The sequence below is a fragment of the Rhamphochromis longiceps genome, linkage group LG14 (assembly GCF_057381845.1).
Source record: "Rhamphochromis longiceps isolate RC_006_pf linkage group LG14, R_longiceps_female_GT1.1, whole genome shotgun sequence".
Taxonomy (NCBI): domain Eukaryota; kingdom Metazoa; phylum Chordata; class Actinopteri; order Cichliformes; family Cichlidae; genus Rhamphochromis; species Rhamphochromis longiceps.
Genome location: NC_140570.1, coordinates 4,825,109 through 4,852,024, shown reverse-complemented (window position 1 = coordinate 4,852,024; position 26,916 = coordinate 4,825,109). Strand labels below are relative to the sequence as shown.

The following is a 26,916-nucleotide window of genomic DNA, read 5'->3' as shown; positions in this document are numbered from 1 at the left end:
CCATTGAACCACACATGCTTTTAGCTTTCATGATGCTGAGGGTTTTAGTCAATGAGGCTGTTTGTTTGGTTTTGGCAGCAGTCACTGGCCTGTGCTTTGCTGCCCCAATATCTCTTGCACTTTGATCAGATATGAATTACAGGAGCTGATTCTTAGTGTGTAAAGGGCATCATCTGCTGTTTTGTTATGCCTATGCATGCCTCAGAAATTACAGTAGCCAAACAGAATTCGCATGCTTAGGAGTGAAGAAATATGTTCATTTGAGATGGGGTATTTTTTGTTTCTTTTGAAATGTAGAACTGTGTATGTCTGTTTGTGTATGCATTATTATCATCTTTGCGTTTTTAATTTTGTCACTACCAACAAATACTCAACTTTGCCACCTGCAGCCCTGCCTCTGCTCTTTTTGTTAGTGCTATTGTCTCTAAATTATACATAGCAAGTCTCACTACCATCTGTACACCTTATCTTTCATTCATGTTGCTATCCTGTGACAAATCACCTGACACCTGTCTCCACCCACTCCATCTTGCCTGAATTCTCTCCGCCTCTCTTGTGCATTTGTATGTCTGCCTTTGTGAGCACAAAGTGTAATATTTTGAAAACAAGGAAATATGGGGACCTTTGACTTGTTCAGTTTAGATTCTGGTTTAGGTTAGGTTAAAGATATTGCTATCAGCACACGTGGTATGAGACAGTCATGAGATCGAATAATATAATCATTAGGCACCTTGAGTCAACTGTTGTTGTGATCCGGGACTATATAAATAACACTGACTTGAATCACCTATAGCTTTTTATATTACCGTATATCCAATAATAGGATAAATTTATATCTTCATGTAATTTAATTATAAAGCTGTCAGTTTCACTGTAATTTGTGATTTACACCAGTATGCTGTGTTTTCCTTAAGTTATCTTCAAATAGAGTAGGCTGCTGGTGATCAGTAAAAAATTGCTATGTTTTTATTGTCAAGATTATTAGATACTTTGTCATTAGATTCTTTCTCAGGATCAAGGGTCGAGGATTAGCTTCTTAATTTTACCATATGAGGAAAGAAAATCAAGAGTTTGTAGCTGGGGTGCTGTTTCTTGGATGGGAAACACCCAGCTGCTTCTACTGATGGGTGCCAATGATATTCTGGGCAGTTTTAATCATCTTCTGCAGAGCTTTCCGGGCTTAGGCCTTGATCATCCCATTGTGATGTTTCCAGTTAAGAAGATTTCTGTTGCTCTTCTTTAGAAGTCAACAAGTACTTGAAGTTGAGTTGTTTTTGAGCTTTCTTCATTAGGGTTGAGATGAGTGATAACCACAGCTTCAGTGATGTAAAGTATTTCGCCTAATTCAACAATCGAGTCCTTAGTTCTCTTGATCATAAGCAGTGGGTTGTTTAGTGAACTTTTACATGGTAAAGGCCTGGGCTATGCTCTCACGCTTTGCTTTCACCTTATTTTTGTCTTTCCATATGTTAGTAAATTAAGTATGTAATATTCTAAATATTATATAAATAAAATGACAGTTAAATATTTTTAGAAAAAAACAACAGAGTTGGGTCAAATTTCAGACTGTTGATTTCATCTCATCTGATTTGATTTCACACAAGCCTTTGCATACAGGACTTTGCTACTCATGATACACAGAGTCACCGTAGAGATGTTACGTCAGCGCATTTCTCCCTTCTTTCACCACCCTCTTCTTTAGGCTGCATTCTTTCCAAAGGCACTTTAGCTTGACATTCCCACAACCCTCATTCTCTTTCATCTTGACTAAAGCTATCATAAAATATTTGTACCTTATCTACATCAATCTCCCATTCCCTTCCCAGATTAATGTGGAAGCCACTGCAGAAAAATATATTCTGTAGTTTTGGGATTGCTGAAGTGTGTGTGTGTGTGTGTGTGTGTGTGTGTGTGTGTGTGTGTGTGTGTGTGTGTGTGTGTGTGTGCGTGCGTGCGTGCGTGTGTGTGTGTGGTTTTTTTTTGGTTCCATGGCTCCATCTTGTGGAGAAAGATCAGAAGTGTGGGGAAATGCAGAGCACTAAGGGATCAATATCTGCTGCCTACTGGCTGCTCCCAATAGGGCTTAAATATCTTGGACTCTCCGCCAGTTGCGCTTAGAACTGAAGAAGTGTCTTGGATGAGAGGTGTAACATATTCAAGAAACTTAAAGAAGTCCAGTCGCTTTTCTTTCCAAGCTCCTTAGATTAACATGATCTGGATGACGGGGAACCTTCACAGGCTCATAAACCTGACAGCTGCAGTAAAAAGTACTGTGATTGCTCAATGAGTAGGAAAGCAAAATTTAAGTACCTGTTGATGCCTTCTGCGTTTTCATTTTTGAGTTGTTTCCATAATTCTCCTGATTTGATCTTTTGCACATCGAGGGGCTGCTGTCTTGTGGCTGGTTCTAAGCTTTGGATAGCTTTAGCTTTGGACAATTTGCCTTTCTTTAATCTTTATAATGTCCATGTCAGCTGGGTGAAGGGGATTAAACTGTTTGATTAGGTTTGTTGTTACCAATGTTTTCATGGCTGACCCCTGAACCCCTGGTGAACTTTGCATCTTCACTCAGAGTGAGGAGCTTCAATGCAATATTTTTGTGTGGCTGTGAGTGTGTGCATTACTTTTTGCCTGCATCGTGTGTTGCACATTAAACAGACCAACCTGAGCCTGACCAGTTGGCCACCAATAAGGGCTGAGGACATTGGCAATGGGGATTTTCTGGTCCCTGGCTAGCCAATCAGCGCATCTCTAAAACATATGACTGTGGTAATTAAAACATGCCTCAGACAGGGTTTACTTACTAAAACAATCACTTAAAAATATATATATACATATATAAAACGTGGGTCCTTTTTAGGAAAAGCCACAGATTAGTATAAAAAACTCCTGTTAACAACAACGGTAAATAACATTACTCATAAGAGAACAGACTTTACTTAACTGGGACTCATTCAACTGAAAAAGTACCACAGTTTAGACAGAACAGAGATAAGACCTGGGTTTTCTTTCTTTCCTTTGCTAGCAGCATGAGAGAAGCATTCATTTCCTGTAACATGTTCCACTCTGCTTCTGCTTTCATTGTGATGCCTTCCTTTAGCTGCTTTACACGTCTTCCTCTTTGCTGTATACACTGGTTTCACAAAGGAAGACAGTGCAACTAGGAACCCCAGCACTCTACACAGCACATGTAACATGTCTTGTACAAAATTCAAAAGCAGAGAGAGTTGATAAAATAGAAGGTTTTGTAGGATTAGAAAGCTGTAGTGCTAAATGAGGAATTGAATTGGAACAAGATGACTCGACTAAATATGAAGGTACGTTACCATTATATGGGACATGGCATTGTAACTCAACTCGGAAGTTCTAAGAAATAATGGCTAAGATCTCTCCTGAATATTGCTCTACGAGATCGATGTATCTTTTGTCATTATAGCAAGCTCGTACTGTAGTGCTGTGCAAATTCTGTGTCTCTGTGTGTACATATACAGTTATGTTTAAAAATTGAATTACTTGAAAAAACAAAAACTGGGTGCACAAGTTGATATTATTTAGGATTTTCTGTAATCTGAACAGGCTCAAAAGTATACATACAGACTTAAATACATTTCTCAAAAACTTGCAACAGTTTTTAATCAGAGTATACCATCAAGTCAGTTAGGTTGCAGAGGGAGTTATTAATCAGTTCCAGCTGCTTTGGTGTCGAAACAGGTGCACTAGAGAGGCAACAGTGAGCCGACCCCCAAACAGGAATGGTTTTACAGGTAGAAGCCACTGACAATTTCCCCCTACTCATCTTTTCTGACCTCTTTTTCACTGGTTTTGCATTTGGTTAAGGTCAGTGTCACTAGTGGTAGCATAAGAATGGCTCATCAATATGTGCTGTGGCCAGAAGGTTTGCTGTGTTTCCCAATCCCCCCCAAGACAGAATCACTTGTCTGATCAGGACCATACCATTACATTTTTTTTGTTCTCAAAGATATTTTTATCAGATTAAAACGACAAACAAAAAGAGATACACAAAAAATTCTTATACAATATGTGAGTAGGTAGGCTTCACGATGATTGCTTAAGCTGACATAATAAAATACAGCTTAATAACACAATCACATTAGGGCTGGGCTATATCATACCGTTCACGGTAATACCGGTGTAATGTTGGGCAACGATAGGAAAATGACATATCGCGATAGAATATGGGTAAAACGCGCATGCGCAGTGCCTTTGTTTACATACGCACATGGCGGCGACGCAGAATGAGAAGAGCGAAAGCGGATCGTTGAATGAAACGGATGAACCGGAACTGGTTTGTAAAAATGCTGCAACTTCAGTGGTGTGGAACTGGTTTAGCTTTCGTCTGTCAGATATACAACAAAGCACTATTTTTGGTAGAGCATGCTAGCGGGCCGTCGTTATTACCGTGTTTTTTGGAAAATACAGCACACTTAAAATCAATCCTTTAATTTTTCAGAAAATCGACAGTGCCCCTTATAATCCCGTGTGCCTTATGTATGAATTCTGGTTGTGTTTACTGACCTCGAAACGATTTTATGTACACGGCGCTCGAAAATCTGTCAAATGTTTCAGTACGACTTTGCTAAGCTACGAAGCCGCACCGCTTGATGGATTGTTGGAGCATTACGGCTATCGTAGGCAGGAGCCTCGCGGAGTGATACGTACTGTGCTTCAACATAATATTACAGTACTGTGTGTGTATAACCTCTTTTTAAGTTTTGTGGATATTATACATTGTTATGCTGAGGATATGTCGGCCAATTTCCACTGGAAATGTCTTTTGGTTAAACTGTCAGCAAGGATTTGCATTTGCACTGTAAACTTTTTATATAACTTTAATGCACATAAAAAATGGTAAATGGCCTGTATTTATATAGCGCTTTACTAGTCCCTAAGGACCCCAAAGCGCTTTACATATCCAGTCATCCACCCATTCACACACTGGTGATGGCAAGCTACATTGTAGCCACAGCCACCCTGGGGCGCACTGACAGAGGCGAGGCTGCCGGACACTGGCGCCACCGGGCCCTCTGACCACCACCAGTAGGCAACGGGTGAAGTGTCTTGCCCAAGGACACAACGACCGAGACTGTCCGAGCCGGGGCTCGAACCGGCAACCTTCCGATTACAAGGCGAAAAAACAGCTGCTTGTTTAAGTGTAAATACATTGATGGGGTTTTTGCACTAATACAGTTGTGGAGTTGTAAAGTATTTTGTCTAGTGTCAATTATATCGTCAGTTATATCGTTATTGCAAATTTTCAAATGTATATCGTGATAAATATTTTTGGTCATATCGCCCTGCTCTAAATCACATATCTTTTAATTGTTGTTTACCCCCTACCCATCCCACACAATAACTCTGTCCCTCGATCCAGGTTAAAAAAAAACCCAAAAAACCCCCAACAACAACGAAAAAACCGAGGAAAAACAGAGGATTTGCTGAGCAGCCGAAGGCTGGAAAAATATTTCAGGAATTGCCTCCACACCTTGTAAAACTTTCCGGTGGTGTTACTAATCGAATAACAGATCTTTTCAAGGCTTAAATAACACACAAGGCGCCTCAGCCCCGTCCATCTTAGTAGGACTGCACATTTCGCTACAAGGGAAGCAAAAGACACTGACAAGGTCAGCCGTGCATCAGCCTCCCCATTAGTGCCAAAAATAGAAACTAATGGATTAGGATCCATATGATATTCAAGAATTAGAGACAAAGGTTGAAATATGTCCATCCAGAATGTTTTGAGTTTAGGACATGCCTAGAACATATGGATAAGAGAAGCATCCTCACTCTCACATTTATCACAAGAGGGGTCCACATTCAGAAAAATACAAGCTAATTTGACTTTTTACCAGAACGGTTGAGTCTAACGGGCAGTTATCTTTGCTTTGGAAATAGACCCAAGATATAATGCAGCGTGTATTTGTCAGAGGTGTGGACTCGAGTCACATGACTTGGACTCGAGTCAGACTCGAGTCATTAATTTTATGACTTTAGACTTGACTTGAAAAAATGTTCTAAGACTTGTGACTTGACTTGGACTTTTACACCAATGACTTGGGACTTGAATTGGACTTGAACCGGTTTACTTGAAAAGACTTGATATTTTACCCCAAATATAAAATTTAACATGCATATTATATGGAGATTGAAAATGTGACGTCATTCACGGGTAGAACCGCAAAGGATTCTGGGAACTCGTGGCAAGCGGTACTAGCGCACGCAGGCTTTCAATTAAAATCAGTCACACAGCGATAAAAAGAAACACAAAAATGTCAAGAAGCTGTTGTATTATTAACTGCAATAGCCGGTCGCATGACAGCCACGGGAAGCCGACGGGTAAAGAGATCGGTTGTTATCGGATTACGTCGTTGAAGAGAAATTGTTCAAGCCATGTTTCCGAAGTAACAAAGAGGCGACTGGATTGCAGCCATTCAAAGATCAAATATAACGTCCTAGAACACCAGCTCACAGGTTAGTCTGCTCCAAGCATTTACACAAAGGTCAGTCTGCTGTTGTAGTTAATGCGTCATTTTTCTTAACATAATTGGTGATATAGGTTACAAGCAAGTCTGGCGCTGAACAGAAATTGTCGCGCTATGCTCCTTTATTTATTGTGCATAAATAGTAAATTGTCCTGACACAATATTGCGTTTCGCTTCTGTTATTATGGTACATTGACAAAAACATATACTTTTATTCACAGGATAAAACAGGTTTTTTGTATCACTAATTGCCCAGTACGATTACAGCATACAATATTATTGTCACTGCTACATTTCTGTGATGCTACCAGAAATTATTTCCACTACTAATTAATTACCGTTGAGCTCAAAGGTTATATTAATAAACGGTTAACGAATGTGTATTTATGAAGACGATTTGTGAGACTGGTAAACTTATGATACGTACGATGGTCTTTCGTTCTACACGGTGCATTTCAAGGTCCTGCACCCATCCGTCGGTAAACTGTACCTGGGCTTGTTGCAGTGACCGGAAGTTACTAAACTTCATGAGTGTATGCACTCACTCCAAGAACCGTATAATTATAAATATGCATATAAATATGCTAAGATGAGATAGCTGACTTTATCTAACTAGCAAATGTTGTCCAGGCTACGTTGGTGATACAGTTTTTTTTAATGTGTATGATATTTTTGTCATGCGATTTTAAAGCTGGTCCTACAACCGCATCCAAGAATAACATGCAGCTTATCTCAGAACTGTCGGTGAAAATTATTCTTGGAGCTAGGTTTAATTGAGCTGCATTTTAAAGAGGTGCAATTTCACAATTTGTGTATATTTTCTAAGTTCACTATTTTGTATGTGTTGAGAAAAACACAGATTTAAAAATTACATGGTCTAATATTTACATTTAGCATATAACTGCAACATTATTTTTTCATTTGTTTTTTTTAAAGACTCGAAAGGACTTGAAATTCAAAGTTTCAGACTTGTGACTTGACTCGGACTTTTACACCAGTGACTTGAGACTCGACTCTGACTTGCCTGACATTACTTGAGACTTGACTTGAGACTTGAGGATAAAGACTTGAGACTTACTTGAGACTTGCAAAACAATGACTTGGTCCCACCTCTGGTATTTGCTGCCCAATAGTAATACTGGAAATTAGGCATTGCCAGGTAGGGATGGGTATTGATAAGATTTTCACGATTCCGATTCCATTTTCGATTCTGTTTAACGATTCGATTCTTTATCGATTCTTTATCGATTCTTTTTAAAAAAGGAGAACACTAAGTTCGATTAGCTTAGAACTTCGTTTTATATCTTCTCTTTGAACAAGATAGAAATTTAGGAGTAACATGGTCTTACAAACCCAACAGTGAGATCTTAAGAGATCCAGCCTACGGCTCTTCAATGGGGTGTCACAGGGTGCCCAGGAAAAAAAATTGTAAATGTAAAATAATAAAATAAATATTCTTCTGTAGCAATAACAAAGCATAACATAAATTATTCAGTAGCAATTACACAAGAATATCCAGTAATGTCCCTGCCTACAATTAAACACATTCACTTACCTAAAATTGGGGGCATCTGCTGTGGCAAATGGGTTCAAGCCAGTGTTGCCAACTTAGCAACTTTGTCGCTATATTTAGCGAGTTTTCAGACCCCTTAGCGACTTTTTTTAGAAAAAAAGTCGCTAAAAAAAGACGTGAAAGCGCGTATCGCTTTTACTCTCAACAAGCAGTGGGTGCTGTAACGCAGTCAGTTCTTCTTTTACTCTTTTACTCTTATGCTGTTTTGTGGATGACAAGGTTTAAAACTACTTATAAACACACACACAAAGTAACTCCACCAGAGTGCCTATTTCAGGTCACTTTTGCCGGTCCAAGCCCGGGTAAAGGAGCAGGGTTGGAATTGTGACATTAAAAAAAACAATAATTGCTAAAATAAATTTAATTTGTAGTTCTAAATAAACTCTAAATGCATTTAGGACGTTTTTTTACTCACTTTATGTCTCTTCCACGATGTTATTTCTCTCTCCAACAACATAGGTTACAATTAGATTAGCATGACCAATTATGCAAATTAGGCGATGACGTCATTTAGCGACTTCTAGCGACTTTTAGGACAACCAATAGCGATTTTCCTTACTGAGGAGTTGGCAACACTGGTTCAAGCCTTTTACCACAAACTTAGTCACTGCTCGGTGACATTCATCAATCATGGCCTGAAAGGAGACGCTACCGGTAGACTGCAGCGAGAACTGCCAGCATCTGAGCCAGCCAGACTCTGTCTGTCTGTCTCATCATGGTCACCTAAATGCACAGTAATGGCAGGTTTTGTAATAAGGCAGATCGCGCTAACATAATATGCACTGTTAGTTGATTATTTACCTGCCGCATTAACGGGAGAGGATGTGCAAACGTTACCGCTGCTGCTGGGTTGAGATTCACGAGTCCGGAGCGGAATTAAAAACATGACATTCATTTAAGGTTATCACGTGTTTTGTGAGAAAATGCTTTTGCATATTCGTAGTGTTTCCTCCCTTAAATTAAGTATCTACTTTGCAAGTATTGCAAGTTGCCCTGTTGTCATCCGTTCTCATAAACTTTTGAGCCGCTTACGCGCCGTGTTTCCTGCCAGGTAAATGACGCTCCGCAACGTGGTGACGTCATTCGGGGCGACTGGAATCGATAAGGGAATCGTTTGCAAAAATGTCAAACAATTCCAAGGAATTGAAACAGTGGGAACCGGTTCTCAACAAGAACCGGTTTTCGATACCCATCCCTATTGCCAGGCCTCCATTACTCCTGGGCTTTTGAAGATGGGCTTTAGTCAATCAGGGGCATTTGGCTCTCCATATATAAAATGATATAGTTGAATCTAAAGAATCAAAGAAAGATTTGGGGATAAAAATCGGTATTTATTGGAAGAAAGAGAAAAATTAAGGGAGTACATTTTGATTGAGTTAATTCTTCCCACCAGAGAAGTAGAGAGAGGGGACCATTGTGCCAGGTGCTGTTCTGTATTATTTAATAAATAAAGGAAGTTCACTTTGAAGAGACAGTTATGCTTCCTTGTAACTTTTATACCTAGATATGTAAATTGATTTTGTGCTATTTTAAAGGGGAGAGTAGAATAGTCATACACTGGTGCTCCTCCATCCACAGGAAATAACTCACTTTTATGCAGGCTAAGTTTTTATCCTGAAAACTGACCAAACTGATTAGTTTCCCTCTTCTCTGGGCTTCTCAGTTAAGAAGGTTCTTTATCTGGTACCAATGAAGGTGTATGGTTTCGGGGTGCAGTCTCTGTCCTGGGGCCGGCTGGGAGAGACGAGAGAAGTTGCATGTGGCAGCATTGATGAAAAATAATTAGAGTCTTTATTGTTGTAATTACTCCATGTGCTGAAGTGAATGTAACACCTGCAGCATCAGCCTCATATATAAAGCCACAATAAGCAACAAATCAAATCTCGGCTATGTGCCTGGGATGACCTTCATAATAGGCAGTTAGACACGCAGTTAGGCACGCACGCAGGCAGGCAGGCAGGCAGCTGAGATGACACCAACTAGAGCAGCATGTGTGGTTGAGCAGTGGGGCAAGTGATTGAACTGTGGCAATGGTTGGGGGAGTGAATGGCAGAGCTGTCTAGAAGACTGGAAGGCCGGGGCTCCTATTTTTACCTTTTAGCAGCCTCCTATCACAACAGCTGTCCCCGTCAACTCTTGTCTGTACACCAACAGGAATAGCCAGCCTATCATAGTGCTCCCTCTCTTGTCAGCCCTGCCGTTTCACTCTCTACTTTGTATGTCTCTGGCTGGTCTTTCAGATCTATTCCTCTTTACCCAGTTACTGATTTGGTCTGTTGTTTGAGGACTACTATAATACAGAAGTTGTGGGACTGCTTCATTTACAGGTAGAATTATTTATACTAACTTTTTTTTTTTTTTTTACAACAAGTGGTTTCTCCTGCTGAATATATATGACAAGAATGGGGCCTTGAGGCTCTACAGCCATTGCCACTATTTATGGCTAGAGATGGACAAGGGGGGGCTTTGCCAACTGAAAGTAGCATTACACAATACAACTTCCTTGGTTCTTGTTGTAGTCCACATTTTTCTGCTCAGATGTTGGTCAGTAAGTGGTCCCAGTTAACTTACTTTACATTTATGTTTTCTTGGAAAGAATGGAAACTTATCAGCTTGTGGCAGATATGGTGTATACATTATGAAAATAATGTTATGATAGATTTTTACATTCACATTGATTCACATTGTCTATAAATTATACAGGATGAATGAAGCTGTGATGTTCTCACCTCCAAACTTCACTGTTGGTATAGTGTTTTTGGTGTCATCTGCAATTTTTTTTGACCTCCAATCATGGTTGCATTATGGCATCCAAATATTCAGTTTTGGTCTCATCTGACCAAACCATATTCTCCCAGTATTTCACAGGCTTGATGAAATGTTGTTTAGCAGATTTTAAACGTGTTTCAACATGCTTTTTCTTGAGCAATGGAATCTGACCACAAGTGATTTTTGGCCCTTTGACAACCCTTCTAATAATTCCTTTCACTCCTCTGTCTGAAATCTTGTGGGGAGCACCTGGCCATGGCCAGTTTATGGTGGTTTATGGTTTATGGAAACGTTTTTTTATGCATTTTCCATCAAGCTAGCGGATCATCTTCTCCGTCTATGACCCCCTTGCTGAGATAACAGTCCATTTCTATCTGCACCTTCTCCTCCAGTGTGCAATTTAACAATTAGTTCGCCCATGTTTGGACTTCTTCTGTGTTCTAAACGCGTTAATCAGTCCGTGGATGATTACATTGCTCTGCCCATCAAAAAGTCTGCGCATGCGTGAATATATTGCCTATCGTTAGTTATTGGACTGACGATTGTCCGTTGGAAAATATTTACATATTGCCCAACCTTAGCCCCAACAGTGCTCACTGGAATCGTCCAGTGCCAATAGTATGCTTGGAAACAATAAGGTTGTGAAGGTCTTGCGAGAGCTCATTGGTTTTACAATCATGAAAAGTTTCTTGTGCGGCACCTTGGTTTTCATAGGCCATCAGTTGAGACTGAACCAGCTGATATTAATTTGCACAAAATGGCAGGATTGCTTTCTAATTACCGATGAATTTTAATGCCTTTTTGCACCTCTCTTTCTTGATGTGTTCAGTACTATGTAATAATAGATAGATGTCGTTACCAACATCTGGTGATAATTTCATATCAATAGCACCTTGATTAGTGACATAGTCAGTACTTATTTTTACCTGCTGTGTATGTTACAATCATTATAGTAGTATAGTACTATGATACGTGACATTGTGATACACCATTCTAATTTGATATTTTATATTATGACACAGTGCTCAATTTAACTGTCAAATGTATATGATTGTGAGATTTACATAAAACATTTGTATACACCACATAGATGTTGGCACTCACAATGTACTTGGCAATGCTTATGGAAACTTTATCAAGATTAGCCCACTTGTGTAGGATGAGTTACTTTTGATTTTGTATAGTTGTTTTTACAAAAAATGTTTACATTTCTTAGAATAAGCTCTAATTTTGTGCTCATTCTTTGTTTTTCTCAGTGCTTTGTCATTAAAAACAAAATGTTACTTGCGCTGAAAATTCAGTGCGTCCTGGTGTGTGAAGAAGTTTCTCTTAACTGTGTGTAATCTTCCTTTCCTAGCTTTCCTCCACCTCCTTCACCTGCTTTCATCTCACCCATCACAGCCCATGACAGCAGATCAGCCAACATGGCATTTTCATCTCGTTTTTCGTTCTGGGAACAAAAGGGAAGTCTTGTTTAGATGTTTAGTAGAGCACATTAGTGTGATGGGACTACTATGGTGTACTAACATCTCTATGTTTGGATTTGTGTGGCATTTGGTGTGGCACCCCACTTCAGATTTTAATGGCTTTCACTTATTTTATGTTATACTTAACTAACGCAATTTAAATGCAGTAAGTGCATTGGTTTCAGCTCTTGAAATAGTAAGACAATTTTTACAGCACATTATTGCACATTTTATTGCACTGAAATAAAAATATTTTCATGCAAAAGATGGCTCTCAGAATATGTGCATGTTTTGTAATTAGCATGGTGTGCAATGGATCTAAGCTATAAGATTTTGATTTGGTTTCCTGTTCAACACATTTAGATTAAAGAAGAGAACAAGCCAGCAAACAAAAGTGTAAGTAAACAATGGCATTAATTAGAGTTTCTGGGTCTCATTTTAGAATCGTCTTGGTTCTTGACATTTAAAATCCAGTGTTTTAGCATGGTCTTTGTATTTATATTTCAGTTTGAAGTGTTAGGATGACACATTTTATGGCAAATACCCTGTATATATTGCCATCATCTATTTCTTTGTTGTTTTTTAGGTTAAATCTGTGAATATATTTAAAAACAAAATGTTTTGTTTATAGCACTATTCCTGAAATATTTGTGGCAATATATTTTAAAGCAAATGTAAAGCTTTCTGAATTATTTAAACTACAATTAAAGATAGTAAAAAATGTAATTAGTGAATAAAAAAGTGAGAAAAGAAATAAACACATTTAAAAAATTTAAAATTAAAATTAAAAAATTCTAAGTTTGTTGTTGCATTAGTTAGTTGTAATAACAATATGCAAAGGTTCTTTTCAAAAGTATAGAATGTTCAAAACAGTGTAAAACACAGAAATGCTACAGATTGTTAATAAAAAATATATAAAACATTTCCATAAATAACTACTTTGACTTTAATCTGTCACTGACTGTGGCAGACATGGCATGTCTGGAACACATCACTCAAGAGGTGCCTAGGAACCATCCTAGTGAGATGCCCAAATTCTTCAGCTGGCTCCTTTTGATGTAAAATGGCTCTACTCTGAGTGTATACATATTCTCATTCTTTCAGTTATTACCTAAAGCTTGTGGCCATAGGTGAGTGTAGGGATGTAGAGCTCATGTAGATCTACTGGTCAATCACACAGCTTTGGTTTCCTGTCAACAGTACAGACCAGTTCATTGTCTGTATCACTGTGATTGTGGCCCAGATCCGTTTCCCCTTCCCCCCGCTTGTGAACATGTCCCTAAGAGACTTAAACAACTATACTTGGGTCAACAACTGTCTGAGGCCCTTTTGAAAACCATGGTCTCAGACTTAAAAGTGTTTCATCAGGCCACCCCTGATGAAGTCGACAGAAAATCATATCATCTGCAGAAAGATGGAAGAACCTGAGACCACTAAATTGGAGGCATACCACCACTTGGCTATGCCTACAAATTCTATCCATAAACATCTCCAGAAAACATCTGTCTTGAATATCCTCAAGAGGATAAGAGCTCGCCCAGAATTCCGTGCAAAATGCATTGTTCCTCATGAAACTTCTCCCACACCTGAATTTTATATCAGCCACTGCAAGAGCCACACTCCACATGGACTGCTGGTACCTGTCAGCTGCTTCCCGAGTACTACAGGAAAACCAAATTCGACAAGACTCCTGCTTCAGCTTGACGCCACCTTGGTGTCCAGCATGTAGTTCAGGGATTACTACTTTGACAGGCACCAACCACCTTGTAGCTGCAGGTCTATGCATCTGCCTCAGTAATGGGTACTCGGTATGCCAGGTCTGTCCAGTGTCCAAGACATGCACCTGCGTGCTACACTTTCTAATACCCCACCCTGTGACTCCAAGAAGGCTGGGTATTTTGAAAACTTGTTTGGCACATAAAGGGCAGTGATAGTCAGGACACTTTCCCCATCATCCACCAGGATGAGAAAGTCTTGACCAGGAACAAACCCTAACTTACATGCACCAAATTGTGAGATACAAGTATCCTGACCCCTGCTCTCAGCCTCACCACGGCTTCTCATATAGTGCTTTTTTTACTCTACTTCAGTAGAAGTAGAGTAAAAAACTCAAAGCACTTCACTCAAAGCACTTCATAGACACACTTTTTTTCTACATCTAAGTGCTTTCCAGCCACCCCCGGTCTCCAGAAGACTGGTTCAAGAGCCCACACTGTGTGTTGAGACAAACTCGACTATATCTACCTAGTATCTCTCAAACCCAACCACTCAGGCTTCTTTCCTAACAGACAAGTGATGTTCCATGCCCCAAGTGGTAGTTTCAACAGCTGGGGGTTAGACCACCAGGGTCTCTTCTCTTTCATGATGCTTGACACACATTGCAGTTGAAAACGTTCTTAATTATTATCATTATCTAAACATCTAGGCTTATCTCTTTCCTAATATATAATAACTGGAATACTCATTCGCATCAGCATATATTTGAACTTAATGCCACAAAGTTTTGGTTTTAACTCATTCCATAGTAGGTAAATCCCTGTAGTGTACTGGATTAATCATGCTAACATGCTTTAACTGATAGTTGGCAACTAGCACTTTCCCAAAACCTTGAGGTGGACGGCTAGACACCTTGTTCCAGGAGAGCAAATATGTCATTATAGATAGACCTTTGGACCTGATGGAGCATGCTAACTTATTTTATATAGAACAGAAACTCTCAAACTGATTGCTTTGGGATGATTACATGTTCTTATACACCCTTTTAGTGTTAAAATTAGTACCATGTCTAGCAAAATGGAGCTGTGATGTTTGCTGAACCTGTCCTGAAAGCCTTTGATTTCTTAGGGATATTCTGGTTGGTAGCCTGCTTTTAGGCATTGGATTTCTAGGCTAAATTCAAAGTCATTGGAAGCTCCAATATTGCATTACGTTGTAGGGTTAAAGGAATATCTGTTCTTCTCTGTTACTAGTCTTCATAAAATTCATTGTAACACACCAACATTTTTATTCTTTGACAGAATAAGACATAATGCTTGGATTTTCATTACTTGTCTACATTCATGTAATTGCTTTCTTTTCTCTGTGAGTAGTCAGACAGTGATGGGATTCCCGGCCGAGCCAAGTCAGTACCAGCTCTAGATCCTGGCAGGGGTTTATTGAGGGCAAAAAGTCCTACTGCAGAGTCAGTTGCCAGGATCAGGAGTCCTTCCCCACCAAAAGTCAGGACACCCATAAAAGTCCAAGGGCACTTCAAAAGTCCTGAGCCACCATCAACGACGGCGGCACAACTTAAAAGTCCTGAACCTCCACAAATTCCTCGGAAGCTTGAACCAGATTTGAGTGAGCAAGAACAAAATGGCGTGGTGGGAAAAAGCACAGTCAATGGTACTGCCAATGGTATCATCAGCCTTCCAGGCACCAGCACCAACCAAATGGCTACCACTGATGACCAGGGTTACACACGTAAGAAAGTAGTAAAGGTTGTTCGTCGTGTTGTCAGGAAGGTTTTACCCTCAGAAGATGAGATCAATGTACCAGCAAAGAAATCTGACAAAGTTACAGAAGTAGGCAAGCCTGCTACTGACACAATCAAAGTAGCAGCAGCAGCAACCTCAGTGTCCCAAACCCAAGTGATGCCAGGATTCTCGTTTAAACATGATGTCATTAAAACAGAAGACAAAGATGATATTTCAAGAGGCTTAACAAGCCTTATGGTCAGAGGCAGAACAAGGGAGCGCTTTCCAAGAATATTTCAGGATAACCGACCAGAAAAAATGGAGTTAGACAAGATAAGTGAGAAGATGGATGAAAAACGTGACTTGAAGGAGACAACAAAGGAGCAGAATGAAGTTAAAGCCAAGCCAGAGTTGCAGGATGTTAAACACAAATCCAGCAGCTCTTCTCCAGTTACAAAGGAAACAACATCTTCTCTGGTTTCTGTTAACCCTGCTAACAAAGCAACTGTGGGCTCAGCTTCAGATTCTTCCAAATCTCCTCATTCCCGGCCTTTATCTTTCACACCAGTTATGGGCTTCATCCCAGCTCCTGACTTTATACCTGAACCCCAATCATGTTTCACTGCATCAACTTCTGTGAACCCTAATCCTCCCCAGCCCAGTGTTGGTCCACTGTCTTCTACACCTATAGGAATTGTTTCTATCCAGAAACCTACTGTTAGTCAAAAAGAGGTACAGTCTAACACTTGGCATGTCGTCTTGACTTTTGGGACATGGTGTTGTTGATGTTGGGTGCATAGCATTTAAAATGCATGTTTGGAGTGAAAGAGCACTGTAGTGTTTGCTAATAGTGTTTGCACCACATTTATGTGTAATGTTAGTGTTCACAGTGGCTAGACTCAGCCACTTTTAAAAAGCTGTGGAAGACAAATGAGCAGAAGAAATTGCAACACACAAGGAAATGGTTTACTTGGAGTCTCTTGAGCTAATTGCCAGTAGATGATGAAGTCACTAATTAGTAATTAGTCAATTGACTTAATGTACAGTTGTTCAGTTGTTTGACATTTTATATTGAAAAACTGTTGGTCATTTTCTTTGTACCTTTTGTTTTTGGGCATTCAACAAGGGCTCTTTTATGAATACCCTGCTTCTAATCAGCTTAGCAACAGGTGGTGTTATATTTGGAAATATTAATATTATATCCAACCAGTATTTCTCATTCTTGTAATCATTAAACCACAAGCACTTGTGTACGTCCTCAGCTTAGTCATTTCTACAGAATGCTGGGGTCGCTGTCAGAATTGTATGTTCTTTAGCGGCTATGTAAACTCCTATGGTTTTAAATACACTTGCTAGTTTTGAGGTTTATGACTCTTGAATCATTTTTGTGATTAAGTCTGCCAATGAACAAGGAGGACAGTTTCAGTTTTTAACCTTTAACATATCACATAGCAGAATGTATTTGATAATAAGCCTTGTTTGCAAAGATGGAGTGTCAGCAAAGACATTTTTCAAACAGGGAACTTTGGTAGCCTGACATGACTAGCATCACCAGGTAGAGCCAGTTACTGCAATGCTGCTTTGTGGAAAAGCAACTGAAAGAAAAAACATTATATTTGAAAACGATGCTGCCACAGACAAGTACACTAACTGGTCTGCTGCCTGTTTCTCTCTTTATTTTCTCTTTAGCGCTCTTAATGTTTTTCACACATTCTGTTTGGTTTGTTCCAGATTGTGTACTGCCAATTTTAGTAATACACTGTGTTACTCTGTTACACTGTTTTTACACAGTTTTTTTAACCTCCTAAGACCCGAACTCTTTCATGGCACGCAATTTTAATTTCCTCTTTGCTATTTGGGATGATTGGGACCTCATGAATGTAAAAACAAAGAATTTTCTTTTTACCTGATTTTGCTCTACAAGGGCTGGATATCCACATATGACATTTGTTTTAAATTTCGATAGAACAGTGGCAGTATAATGTCCTCATAAGAGATAGCAGGCCCTTATGGAGCAGCATGTTTTATTGTGGTCTAGACAACCCAAAATGTGATGTCCACATATGTGGATGCTCAGTCCTAGGAGGTTAAAGCATACGTACTGTTTGAAGCAGAAGCTATTTATATATTACTACTACTACTACTACTACCTATTTAGTGCTACTACAGAACTACTAAACATGGTGTTTTTGAAATGGATTCCATGGTAACCCAAACTGCTTATGCTGTTGATAAAATCAGTGTATGTGTTTGAGTCTCCTGTGGGAAACATTAGTGAAGTCAGTGAGGATATCTGATGTACTTGTTTATTTTTTAAAGATGACTAAACATAACTAAAATACATATCCATCTGCTGAGGACATTTCTGTTTGTGTCTAATTGTGGGCTTTGCTTCATCTGTGTCAGTGTGCTCAGATTCAGTATTTTGCTGCTTTGACCTGTAGGAGGCACCGGTCAGTCCAACTGAGGAAGCTCAGCGACGCCTGATGAAGATCTTTGGCGTCCCTGTAAATAAACAGATAATATTGCCTTTGAATTTTCCGTGTTTGTACATGTACACATCAAAAAAATCTAACCAGCATTATTCACTTCCCCCATGGTCTAAAGCAGTTTGACGATTAGGCAAGTTAAAGCACCGATGTAAAGGGGTGGCTCTTTTTACACTTCACATTTGTGCATGTGGCAATAACACAGTGTGCTGGTATGAAGCAACTGGTGGTGAAAACTGTCATGCCATGTAAAGTAAGGGACGGTTAACCCTGTAGCAAAAAAGTAAAGAGCCCATTATTGCTGTCATAATTTCGTAAATGCCAGGTGTTACCTCTACATATAGTGTGCTGGCACAGGAGTACAGCAGTTTTCTTGAGAAAGTCTCAAGCTGTTGCAACATCTCCTTCTTTATAATCTGAAGCCCTGTGATCCTCTGCACTGATATCTCATTGAAATGGCAGTAAAAACTGACACAATCATGTCTTCAGCCTGGCTGTGCAACCGGTAAAAGGCTCCAAAAAAAGCATAGAGATGCTTCAAGTGGTGCTCCCATTGATTATTGATTATTTACTGCTTTGCCAGTGGCGTCATTGAGTCAGTGGTGTTAAAGAGAAAAACTGTTTCACCAAAGGGAATTCAGAATAGCTGAAATGGTTGATTTAAAGTCATGAAACAGCTTAGTTTAAAAACAGCTGTTTTTAAAAGTTGCTCTCTGAAAGCTGCTAAATTTATTCAGTTAAATTCTGTTTTTTTTATTTATCACCAAAAACTATGATGCAACGGTTGTTGTGATTAACTGGTCTAATGTTACATAGTCTTGCATCTCCACACCCTGCCCACTCAGTCACTTTGGTAAACTCCACTTATGTGCCAGCTAATAGAAAATATTCCCCTAAAGACAGCGAGACAGTACCATGACGACATGGAAGTTTTTTTTATCTCTCCTGTTCATATTGAATTCTGGATCTTTGATGAAATGTTAATTAACCTTCAAATACACTCTTGCAGTTATAACGATCTGTGTTGCACAAGGTCAGGTTAAGTTAAGCAATGGAAACTAAGTCTGTCAGCAGGGTTTGGAAAAAATCAGCAAATTCTGAGCTTTAGCTAACTAGTTCTGTTTTTTCTTGTGCTGTAGTCTTTTTTAACATCTCAGAAATGTTCCCCTTTCTAATTTAATAATAACTTCACCAAAGCTGTTAGCATACATCACTATGTATCACATTGATCATCATTCCACTCTCACAATTTTTTTGCAGCAGTTTCCCTTACTACTGTGTTGCTCATTACCCTGACAATAAAAACTTGTACTTTATTAAAATTATATTTCAGAACTGGAAAAATTACTGGAAACCTTGAAAATTGGGCTGCCCTGATGAACATGAATTGGGCCCACATTTCTTCTTGACTTCTGATGCAATGTCAAATTCTGTTACCTTTAAATTCAGTCATTTTGCTGGAGCTGCTAGAGCTGTGGACACTACAGAAACACCCACTTATGGATTTTGTTATAGACTTGACAGGTTTCAGAGAGAGTTCTGCTTAAGACATTCCTGTGGAATGAAGCTCAAATTATATCTCGCTAGTTAGTTTTGTAGCACATTCCCTTTCATGAGTGATATAACCAACTTCTCACAATTAGCCAATAACTGGATATGTTTGAACTGACTACATTCTCATTAGATAGGGGAATTATTTCAATGCCATGGTTACTCATTGTAAAGCCATTTTCCCTTTTCCATTGCCACTCAAATGTTCATGCACTTCTTGTTGCTTTCATGGGCTGTATCCCAATTCAGGGTCTGCAGCCTTAAAGTACGCAGCCTCAACGATCCTCAAGGGCCGCGTACTCAAAGGCCGCTAAGGCCGGAAGTGCGAGGCTTGTGAAATGGGACGGTCTAGCCTCCGTTGCGCTGCCCAGGTTGCCTAGCAACCATGATACTAACAGCTGGAAACGTTTCATACAGCTTTGTTTGACAGAAACGAAGGAGAAAATCTTTTGTTCATTTGTTTGTTTGTTTCTACATGAGCTTTGATCATTCTCTATAAGATGAAGCTCAGCTTTTGAACGGCGTATATTTTAAAGTAAAGACTTTAAAACCAAGTTAGTACAAACTTCACTAATGTCACATAACTTTGCCGACATGTGGCCAACAGTAATGTTTTAATGTTCTTCGTTATTAAGCATTTCCACATAAATAAGTGACATAATATTCATCACTTAGTTTACTAAGTTACTCTTCGGGCGCCCCTCAGCTGCCGTTTTTTTTCGGCAAAATTATCCACACCCACCGCCGCGCTATGCATTCTGGGATATGTTGGGCCATGAAGTCCACACCGCCACATCCTTAAAATTCAGGGAAATGAAGGATGCATTTGAGGGCCGCATTTCGAGCAGCCTCGAATTGGGACAGCCTTCGTCGCGTCGCTGTGACGTAATCGGCCTTTAAGGCTGCAGACCCTGAATTGGGATACAGCCATGTTCTGCAATATTTTCATCTGAATTTCCATGTTGACTGTGTCTTCTGTGTTTTTCCCCTCATTCCCTGTCTTTCTCTCCATGCTTTACTCACACTGCTTTTGCTGGTTGTCTCTGTGGCTAGCTGGAGCCAGCAGTCAGTGTTTCATCTTCTGTTGAGGCGCTCGTGTCTGCACCCCTGCAGGCTCAGGGCACCCTCCATGCACCACAGACCTGCATTTCCCTGGGGCTCCTATCTGGAATTTGTACTCATTTGACATGTGAGAATGTAAGGCCCAAAATCCTTTTAATATGTTTGGTTTGTTAGAGCCCCCCCCCCCCCCCCCCCCTCTCTGTCTCTTATATTAAAAAGAAGGCAAACCCAAATTATAACATGTTAAGAAACAAATAAGGCCATTTTGAAGAACAATAGGCTGGAAAAGTGAGTGGTACTAAATACAAAAATCCAATAACTGGTCTCCTCAGTTTGCAGACACTTGTAGAATGAGCCTGTAAACAGTGGTAACCTTTACCCTGTCCTACATTTTTTTTGACCTATTGCCATCAAGTTCAAAATGACCTCAATTCTTTCCTTAAAAGAGTAGATTTTCTCAGTTTCAACATGTGATGTGTTTTCTGTGTTCTGCTGTACTTCTGCTATTGTACAGCATCCCAACATTTTTGGAATCAGAGTTGTATTTCAGGCTTTCAAGGACTTTTTCTTACAATATAGTGTTAGTCCTTCAATTCAGGCATGCTAAACTGGATAAAGTCTTTCTAAAGATGAGAGCAGCTAAGACATTATACAGGGATGCTAAAGTGATATAATAACCTGCAGATAGTTGGATATTAGGTTGGGTTATTAAATTAATAATTTCCAGAATTGTCAACATATTCACAGAGTGGTATGTGTGGCACATGGGGGATTGGGCAGGGAGTTCCTACTTGGCACGTGTTTTTTAGTAAATGCAATCATGAAAGAGCTTGTTATGAAAATAAGTTCTAATCATCTATTTGGGATTTTTTGGTTTTAAGCAGATAAAAAAGTTAATTTAAATACATGAAGCAGTGAGGAGGCTGTCACTTGCAGCCTTCATCACAGATTGTTTGACAACTGTGTTCACTAATTTGTCATGAGCACAGAACTCCAGGGCTTTCTCATTGATGGCTGGCTGAAGTGGCCAGTAGCCTATAACCTATTGCTCAGCCTTCATATACTAATCAAATTTCCTTGTTCTTTATCGGTATAAAAAGTCTGAACTTCACTGTTGGCATTTTCAGTTTTCTTCCCATTGTATTGTCATGACGTACACCGTGGGTGCGTCTACTAAAAATCTCAGATGAGTTTGAATATCGGTCAAGTTTTCTAAACATCTTGCGAATGCAATAACTCAAGAAGGAATTCATCTAGGATTTTCAGATTGATACCATAGGTGCATCAACAAAATCATGGACGAGGTTGAATCTCAGTGATCTCAACCTAAAGGTCAGAGTAAGTTTTCTGTGAATGTGGTAACTTGAGAACAAGGTGATGTAGGATTATGAAATTGGTAAATGGATCGGGTCTTGATTTTTTTTTTTTTTTTTGCTCTGAGCACTCAAAGCACTTTACACTACTTTCATCATTCACCTATTCCCACCCATTCACACAAGCACTTTTTTCTTCGCTCTTTCTATGGAAGTGCTTTCTATCAAAGGCAATGTCTTTAGAGTCTTTATGAATGAAGCTTTTTTGCTGTCATATAATCATCATGTTTTAGTGACCTGTGAAACTTTCAAAATGTAACATTCAAGCAGTACTTTTAATCGATGATCATGCATAGTGAGTAGACTTAATTTCTCTTTCTCATATATTCTGGATATGTAGAGCATCTGTTGCAGTGACATTGTCTACAGCTGAGCAGATGATGTTTCATTATATCTGTGTATTTGTTTGTATATGTCTGTCTGTTTTAACATATATTGCTTATGTATAACTGTGACCTTTAACCTTCTCATGCTGGCAAAATCACCAGGGATCAGTAGAAGAGGATCTTATTGCTCTCCAAGCATCTCATGCTGCAGCTAAGCAATCCCAGGTGTGGACTGCACTATGCCTGAGTGTGACAAAATCACCAGCTCATCCCTTGTGTTGTGCTGCATTGTGCTCGTGCTTGCAAAGTGCAGTGTTCCCTATTCATGTTTCCTGTTAAAATGTAGTAAAATGTAAGAAGTCATCAATAGGAACACCCTAGTTTTTTTTGTGCTTGTTTCCAGTTTACTTTGTTTTACACTTTCATTCTTGGTTCCTTATGTGTTTGTGTTCTTTTATGTTGTTATGAATATTGGGCTGAACCAAGCTGCTCTCTGGCATTTTAGATACCAGGGGTTGCTACTGAACTGCCGTTTGACAAACGCAAATGTCCTCACACATTCTTCATACAAGCCTGATCAGTCAATCACATGATCATTATTTTGAAAAGCTTTAATTGCATCCTTTCAGCATGTCCTGATATCTCACTGGAAATTCAAATGGTTTAAAAAAAAACACATGTTGCTGTGAGTGGTCCACAGGTATAATTTCCCCTGCTGTCCTCTAATTCTGACCTTTGTCCTTTTTAGGTGAAGACTGAGGAACAGATTGCAGCAGAGCAGGCCTGGTATGAATCAGATAAAGTATGGCTTGTCCACAAGGATGGCTTTTCCCTGGGTGAGTCTGGCTTATCTTTTTAAAAATGTTCTTACGGTGGCATCACATTTTTCCCCATTCCATTGCCTTTTATTGGTCTTTTATAAAAAGCTACATAGTTACTTGCTACTAAATGTGTTTTTTAATATATCTACCGTTTAAAATACACGAGGTGTGTACGTAATATTTTACTGCAAAAAATCTGTTATTTTGCATTAACTTAATTTGTCCGGTTACTTTAGAGCCCCTGAAATGAAGGGATTGTGTTAAAAATGCTCTAGTTCCTCACATTTTTATGCAATCTTATCCAAAATTAGAAAAAGTTGTCTCTGTCCAAATATTTATGGACCTAACTGTGTCATTGGATGGTGAAAAGAGTACTTAAATTACTTAAGTAGCTCCTGAATCCCCTTTAAATGCATCCTATAGTGGAAGAAGAAGCTGGAAAAAAAGGGGGCATCTCTCACATGCTTGTGGCTGTCACTGAGGGAGTTAAATAACTCTCTGACTGCACGACATCTGGGGTGATTGAGATTTACCCTAGGTTTGAATGCTCGTGATCAGGGGTGTCAAACATGTGGCCCACGGGCCACATCTAGCCTGCAATAAAAATATATTCGGCCCACAAGATAATTTCATGTGTAAGTTAATAATGACATGTTGGTATGTGGAGCTGAATCTTCAGCTGTGCTGGGAATCCATGCAGGCAGAGGCGCGACTTTACTTTGATTGGCACATCAAGCAGTCAATCACATGCAAAGACAAACTGGGATCATACCATTATGTGAAAGAAGGAAGAGGGGAAGACGTCCTGAAGACAGCAAGTGTAGTGGTACAGGCCAGGTAGAGAAAAAGTGAAGAAAAGGAGCAAAAACATAAAATAAGCAGCAACTGGCTGCATTTCAATGATACTGGAGACTGCAAAGCTGAGTGCAGAATTTATCACATCTTTCCATTGCACATGACAAACGGTGTCCAGGCTTTAAACCTCATATCCTCCCTAGTAGTATCAAATCCATGAAAATAAGGCTTTTACACTGAATAAAAAACACTGAAAAAATTGCTAAATTGAAGAAGACTAAATTTACAGTTCAGTTTCAAATTCTACATAAAATAAACTACACACAGTGTCTTTGAATGGCAGAAATGGACAAATGTGTGCATGTAGTACAGAGCCATGGCTCAGTGTCTGAGTTTTGCTGACCGATTTTTTTCTTCTTCTTTGTAACAGCAGTTTTTTTCTTTATCATGTAGAAAAACTGTTAAATATGTAATTTCTTTACACTGACAGAATGATGAGTTAAGGTCAAAGTGGGCCGTAGGTGCTCCACGATGTAAAATGAGTTCGACACCCCTGCTGTAGATGTTTTGGGGCTGTCAGCCTGCTTTTGCAACATTATGTTGAAGTCATAGAAAGTGCCTGTGGAGTAGTTGTGATGATGTGGTTTTGTTGGCTTCACTGAGCAATGATTTTCAGTTTGCACTGAGAAAAGTGTGTTGTTCTTATCCCCATCTGTTTGCAGCAGCTCAGCATATGCATTCTACAGCTTAACACTTAACACTGCACATATTTGCATATTTGAAATTAAATTTTTAGAACCTCCTAGCTGTGAAGTGTTTTTCATTGGGATTAAATGTGTTAATTAGCTATAAAAATAATTTTATTGGATGATAAAGTCTTTAAAATGGAAATAAAAAAATCCACACTGCTGGTCTTTAGAGTTTTAGATGGCAAAGTCATGCATTTTTCCTTTTGTTATTCTCTTTAATTATCCACTTAAACTATAGAGATCAGTAGAGTTGAGCACTTCAGTCAGGCAAAAACTAAAGTGTTTACTGTCTTATCTCTGGCCAGCCACCGTGATAAAGACAGAAACTGGCTCTCTGCCAGAGGGCAAGGTAAGAATCAAAATGGAGCATGACGGGACTGTACTGGATGTGGATGAAGACGACATTGAAAAGGTGAGTAGGTGACTTCCGACCCTGTTCATCTAAATTCAATTCAATTCAATTTAATTAAATCCAGCTTTATTTATATAGTGCCAAATCACAACATTTGCCTCAAGGTGCTTTATATGTTAAGGTAAAGACGCTACAATAATACAGAGAAAACCCCAACAATCAGATGGGCCTCTATGATCAAGCGCTTTTGCAACAGTGGGAAGGAAAAACTCCCTTTTATAGGGTGGAACCAGGCTCAGGGAGGGGCGACCATCTCCTGCGACCGGTTGGGGTGAGGGGAGGACGATGAACTAGGTTTTCAGTATCTCTCTGAGACAGGTTGTTTCTAATTTTAGAGATATTGTACAAATGGAAGAAATCAGTCCTCCATGTTTTGTTCTGTTTTCATGTGCATTGAAGGACACATCCTGGTCAAAAATGCCTACCCCAGGGAGGCAAGTATAATGTAAAGAGAAATGGTCCTAGCACAGAATTCTGTGGAACTTCATAATTAACCTTAATGTATGAAGAGGACTGATGTTCTAGCTTTATAGAGGGCTTTTTTCTTTCAAAAAGAACAACAAACTATGTTTTTTAAATTAGTAGGACACCTTTTCCTTTTAGACTTTTACCAGGGAGTCAATTACTTCTGATTTGAGGCTTTCTTTGTCAGAGGAGCTACAATCTCAAGAATCGTACGCAGTGAAGATGTAAAACTATTAGGAAGATAATTGACCTCTGTGGGAGTAGAGTTCAGGGGGCTACTTTGCCTTGGCTTATGGCACTAAAGAAGATAACAGTGCAGGATTTGTATTGTAGTTAAACTTAATTATAGCACTTTCAGATATACATTTACTGCAATGCATATAAAGGTCTAAGTTTGTCACTTTCACTTCTGGGATATTATAAACAATAATACCCATAAATTAAAGTAGATTATTAGATTAGATTGTTATGATCGCATCGAAGGATCCACAGTACAAAACTTTCATATCAAATCACACTGTATCACAGAACAACAATGTGCATATTAATTATGTAAGCCTGTGGTAAACTGATGGCTAAAACATTTTTTTTGTTGCTGACACATTAAATTCGGACATTCAAGCACGTTTGTTGTTGTGACTTAGCGCTGTATAAATGAAATTGAACTGAATTTAATAAACGATTCATATTCCAAGTAAAACATTGTTATATAAATTATTATTTATATAGCATAAAGTTTTTTTTAAGTCCAATAAAGCAAAAAAAGCTAGCTTGAAGCTAGCTATCATTAGCAGCCCATGCACATGATGAAGGAGGTCCACTCAGTGTGTACGAGAGACTCAGAGGCAGAGAATCAGTTTGTCACAGACGGCCACAGAGGATACTACCAGCTCACGGGAATGCTGGAATAGGTGTAGGTAAGGTCAGATGGGACTGTTGGGAAGTTTGGCAGACGCACACTACTGGCTGCCTAAAGTTACTTTCTTGCTCACAGCACTTATAGTACTTCTAAAATCTATACAAATAATTTCAGTGGAGCACAGTAGCTTTGTTATTACCGTAATTCTGAGAGCAAGGATCTAAACATCAGTGCCCTGAAGAAAAAAAGAC

The 26,916-nt window shown here is 39.2% G+C and overlaps 1 protein-coding gene across 13 annotated transcripts in view; it reads left to right on the top strand.

Moving 5' to 3' along the window:
* myo18ab (myosin XVIIIA b) overlaps positions 1 to 26,916 on the top strand; it is a 129,907-nt gene that overhangs the window by 18,873 nt on the left and 84,118 nt on the right. For 3 of the 13 annotated variants that reach the window (XM_085429194.1, XM_085429193.1, XM_085429192.1), the window contains exons 1-9: positions 10,257 to 10,400; positions 12,200 to 12,305; positions 12,672 to 12,704; positions 15,398 to 16,495; positions 18,208 to 18,270; positions 20,857 to 21,000; positions 22,727 to 22,789; positions 23,313 to 23,400; positions 25,235 to 25,341. In XM_085429194.1, the coding sequence (XP_085285320.1) occupies positions 12,267 to 12,305; positions 12,672 to 12,704; positions 15,398 to 16,495; positions 18,208 to 18,270; positions 20,857 to 21,000; positions 22,727 to 22,789; positions 23,313 to 23,400; positions 25,235 to 25,341 (1,635 nt within the window). In that variant the 5' untranslated portion in view covers positions 10,257 to 10,400; positions 12,200 to 12,266. Of the gene's footprint in view, positions 1 to 3,147; positions 3,318 to 10,255; positions 10,401 to 12,199; positions 12,306 to 12,671; positions 12,705 to 15,397; positions 16,496 to 18,207; positions 18,271 to 20,856; positions 21,001 to 22,726; positions 22,790 to 23,312; positions 23,401 to 25,234; positions 25,342 to 26,916 lie in introns of those variants that run through there. The other 10 variants (XM_085429197.1, XM_085429196.1, XM_085429191.1 and 7 more) reach the window with 7 other exon arrangements.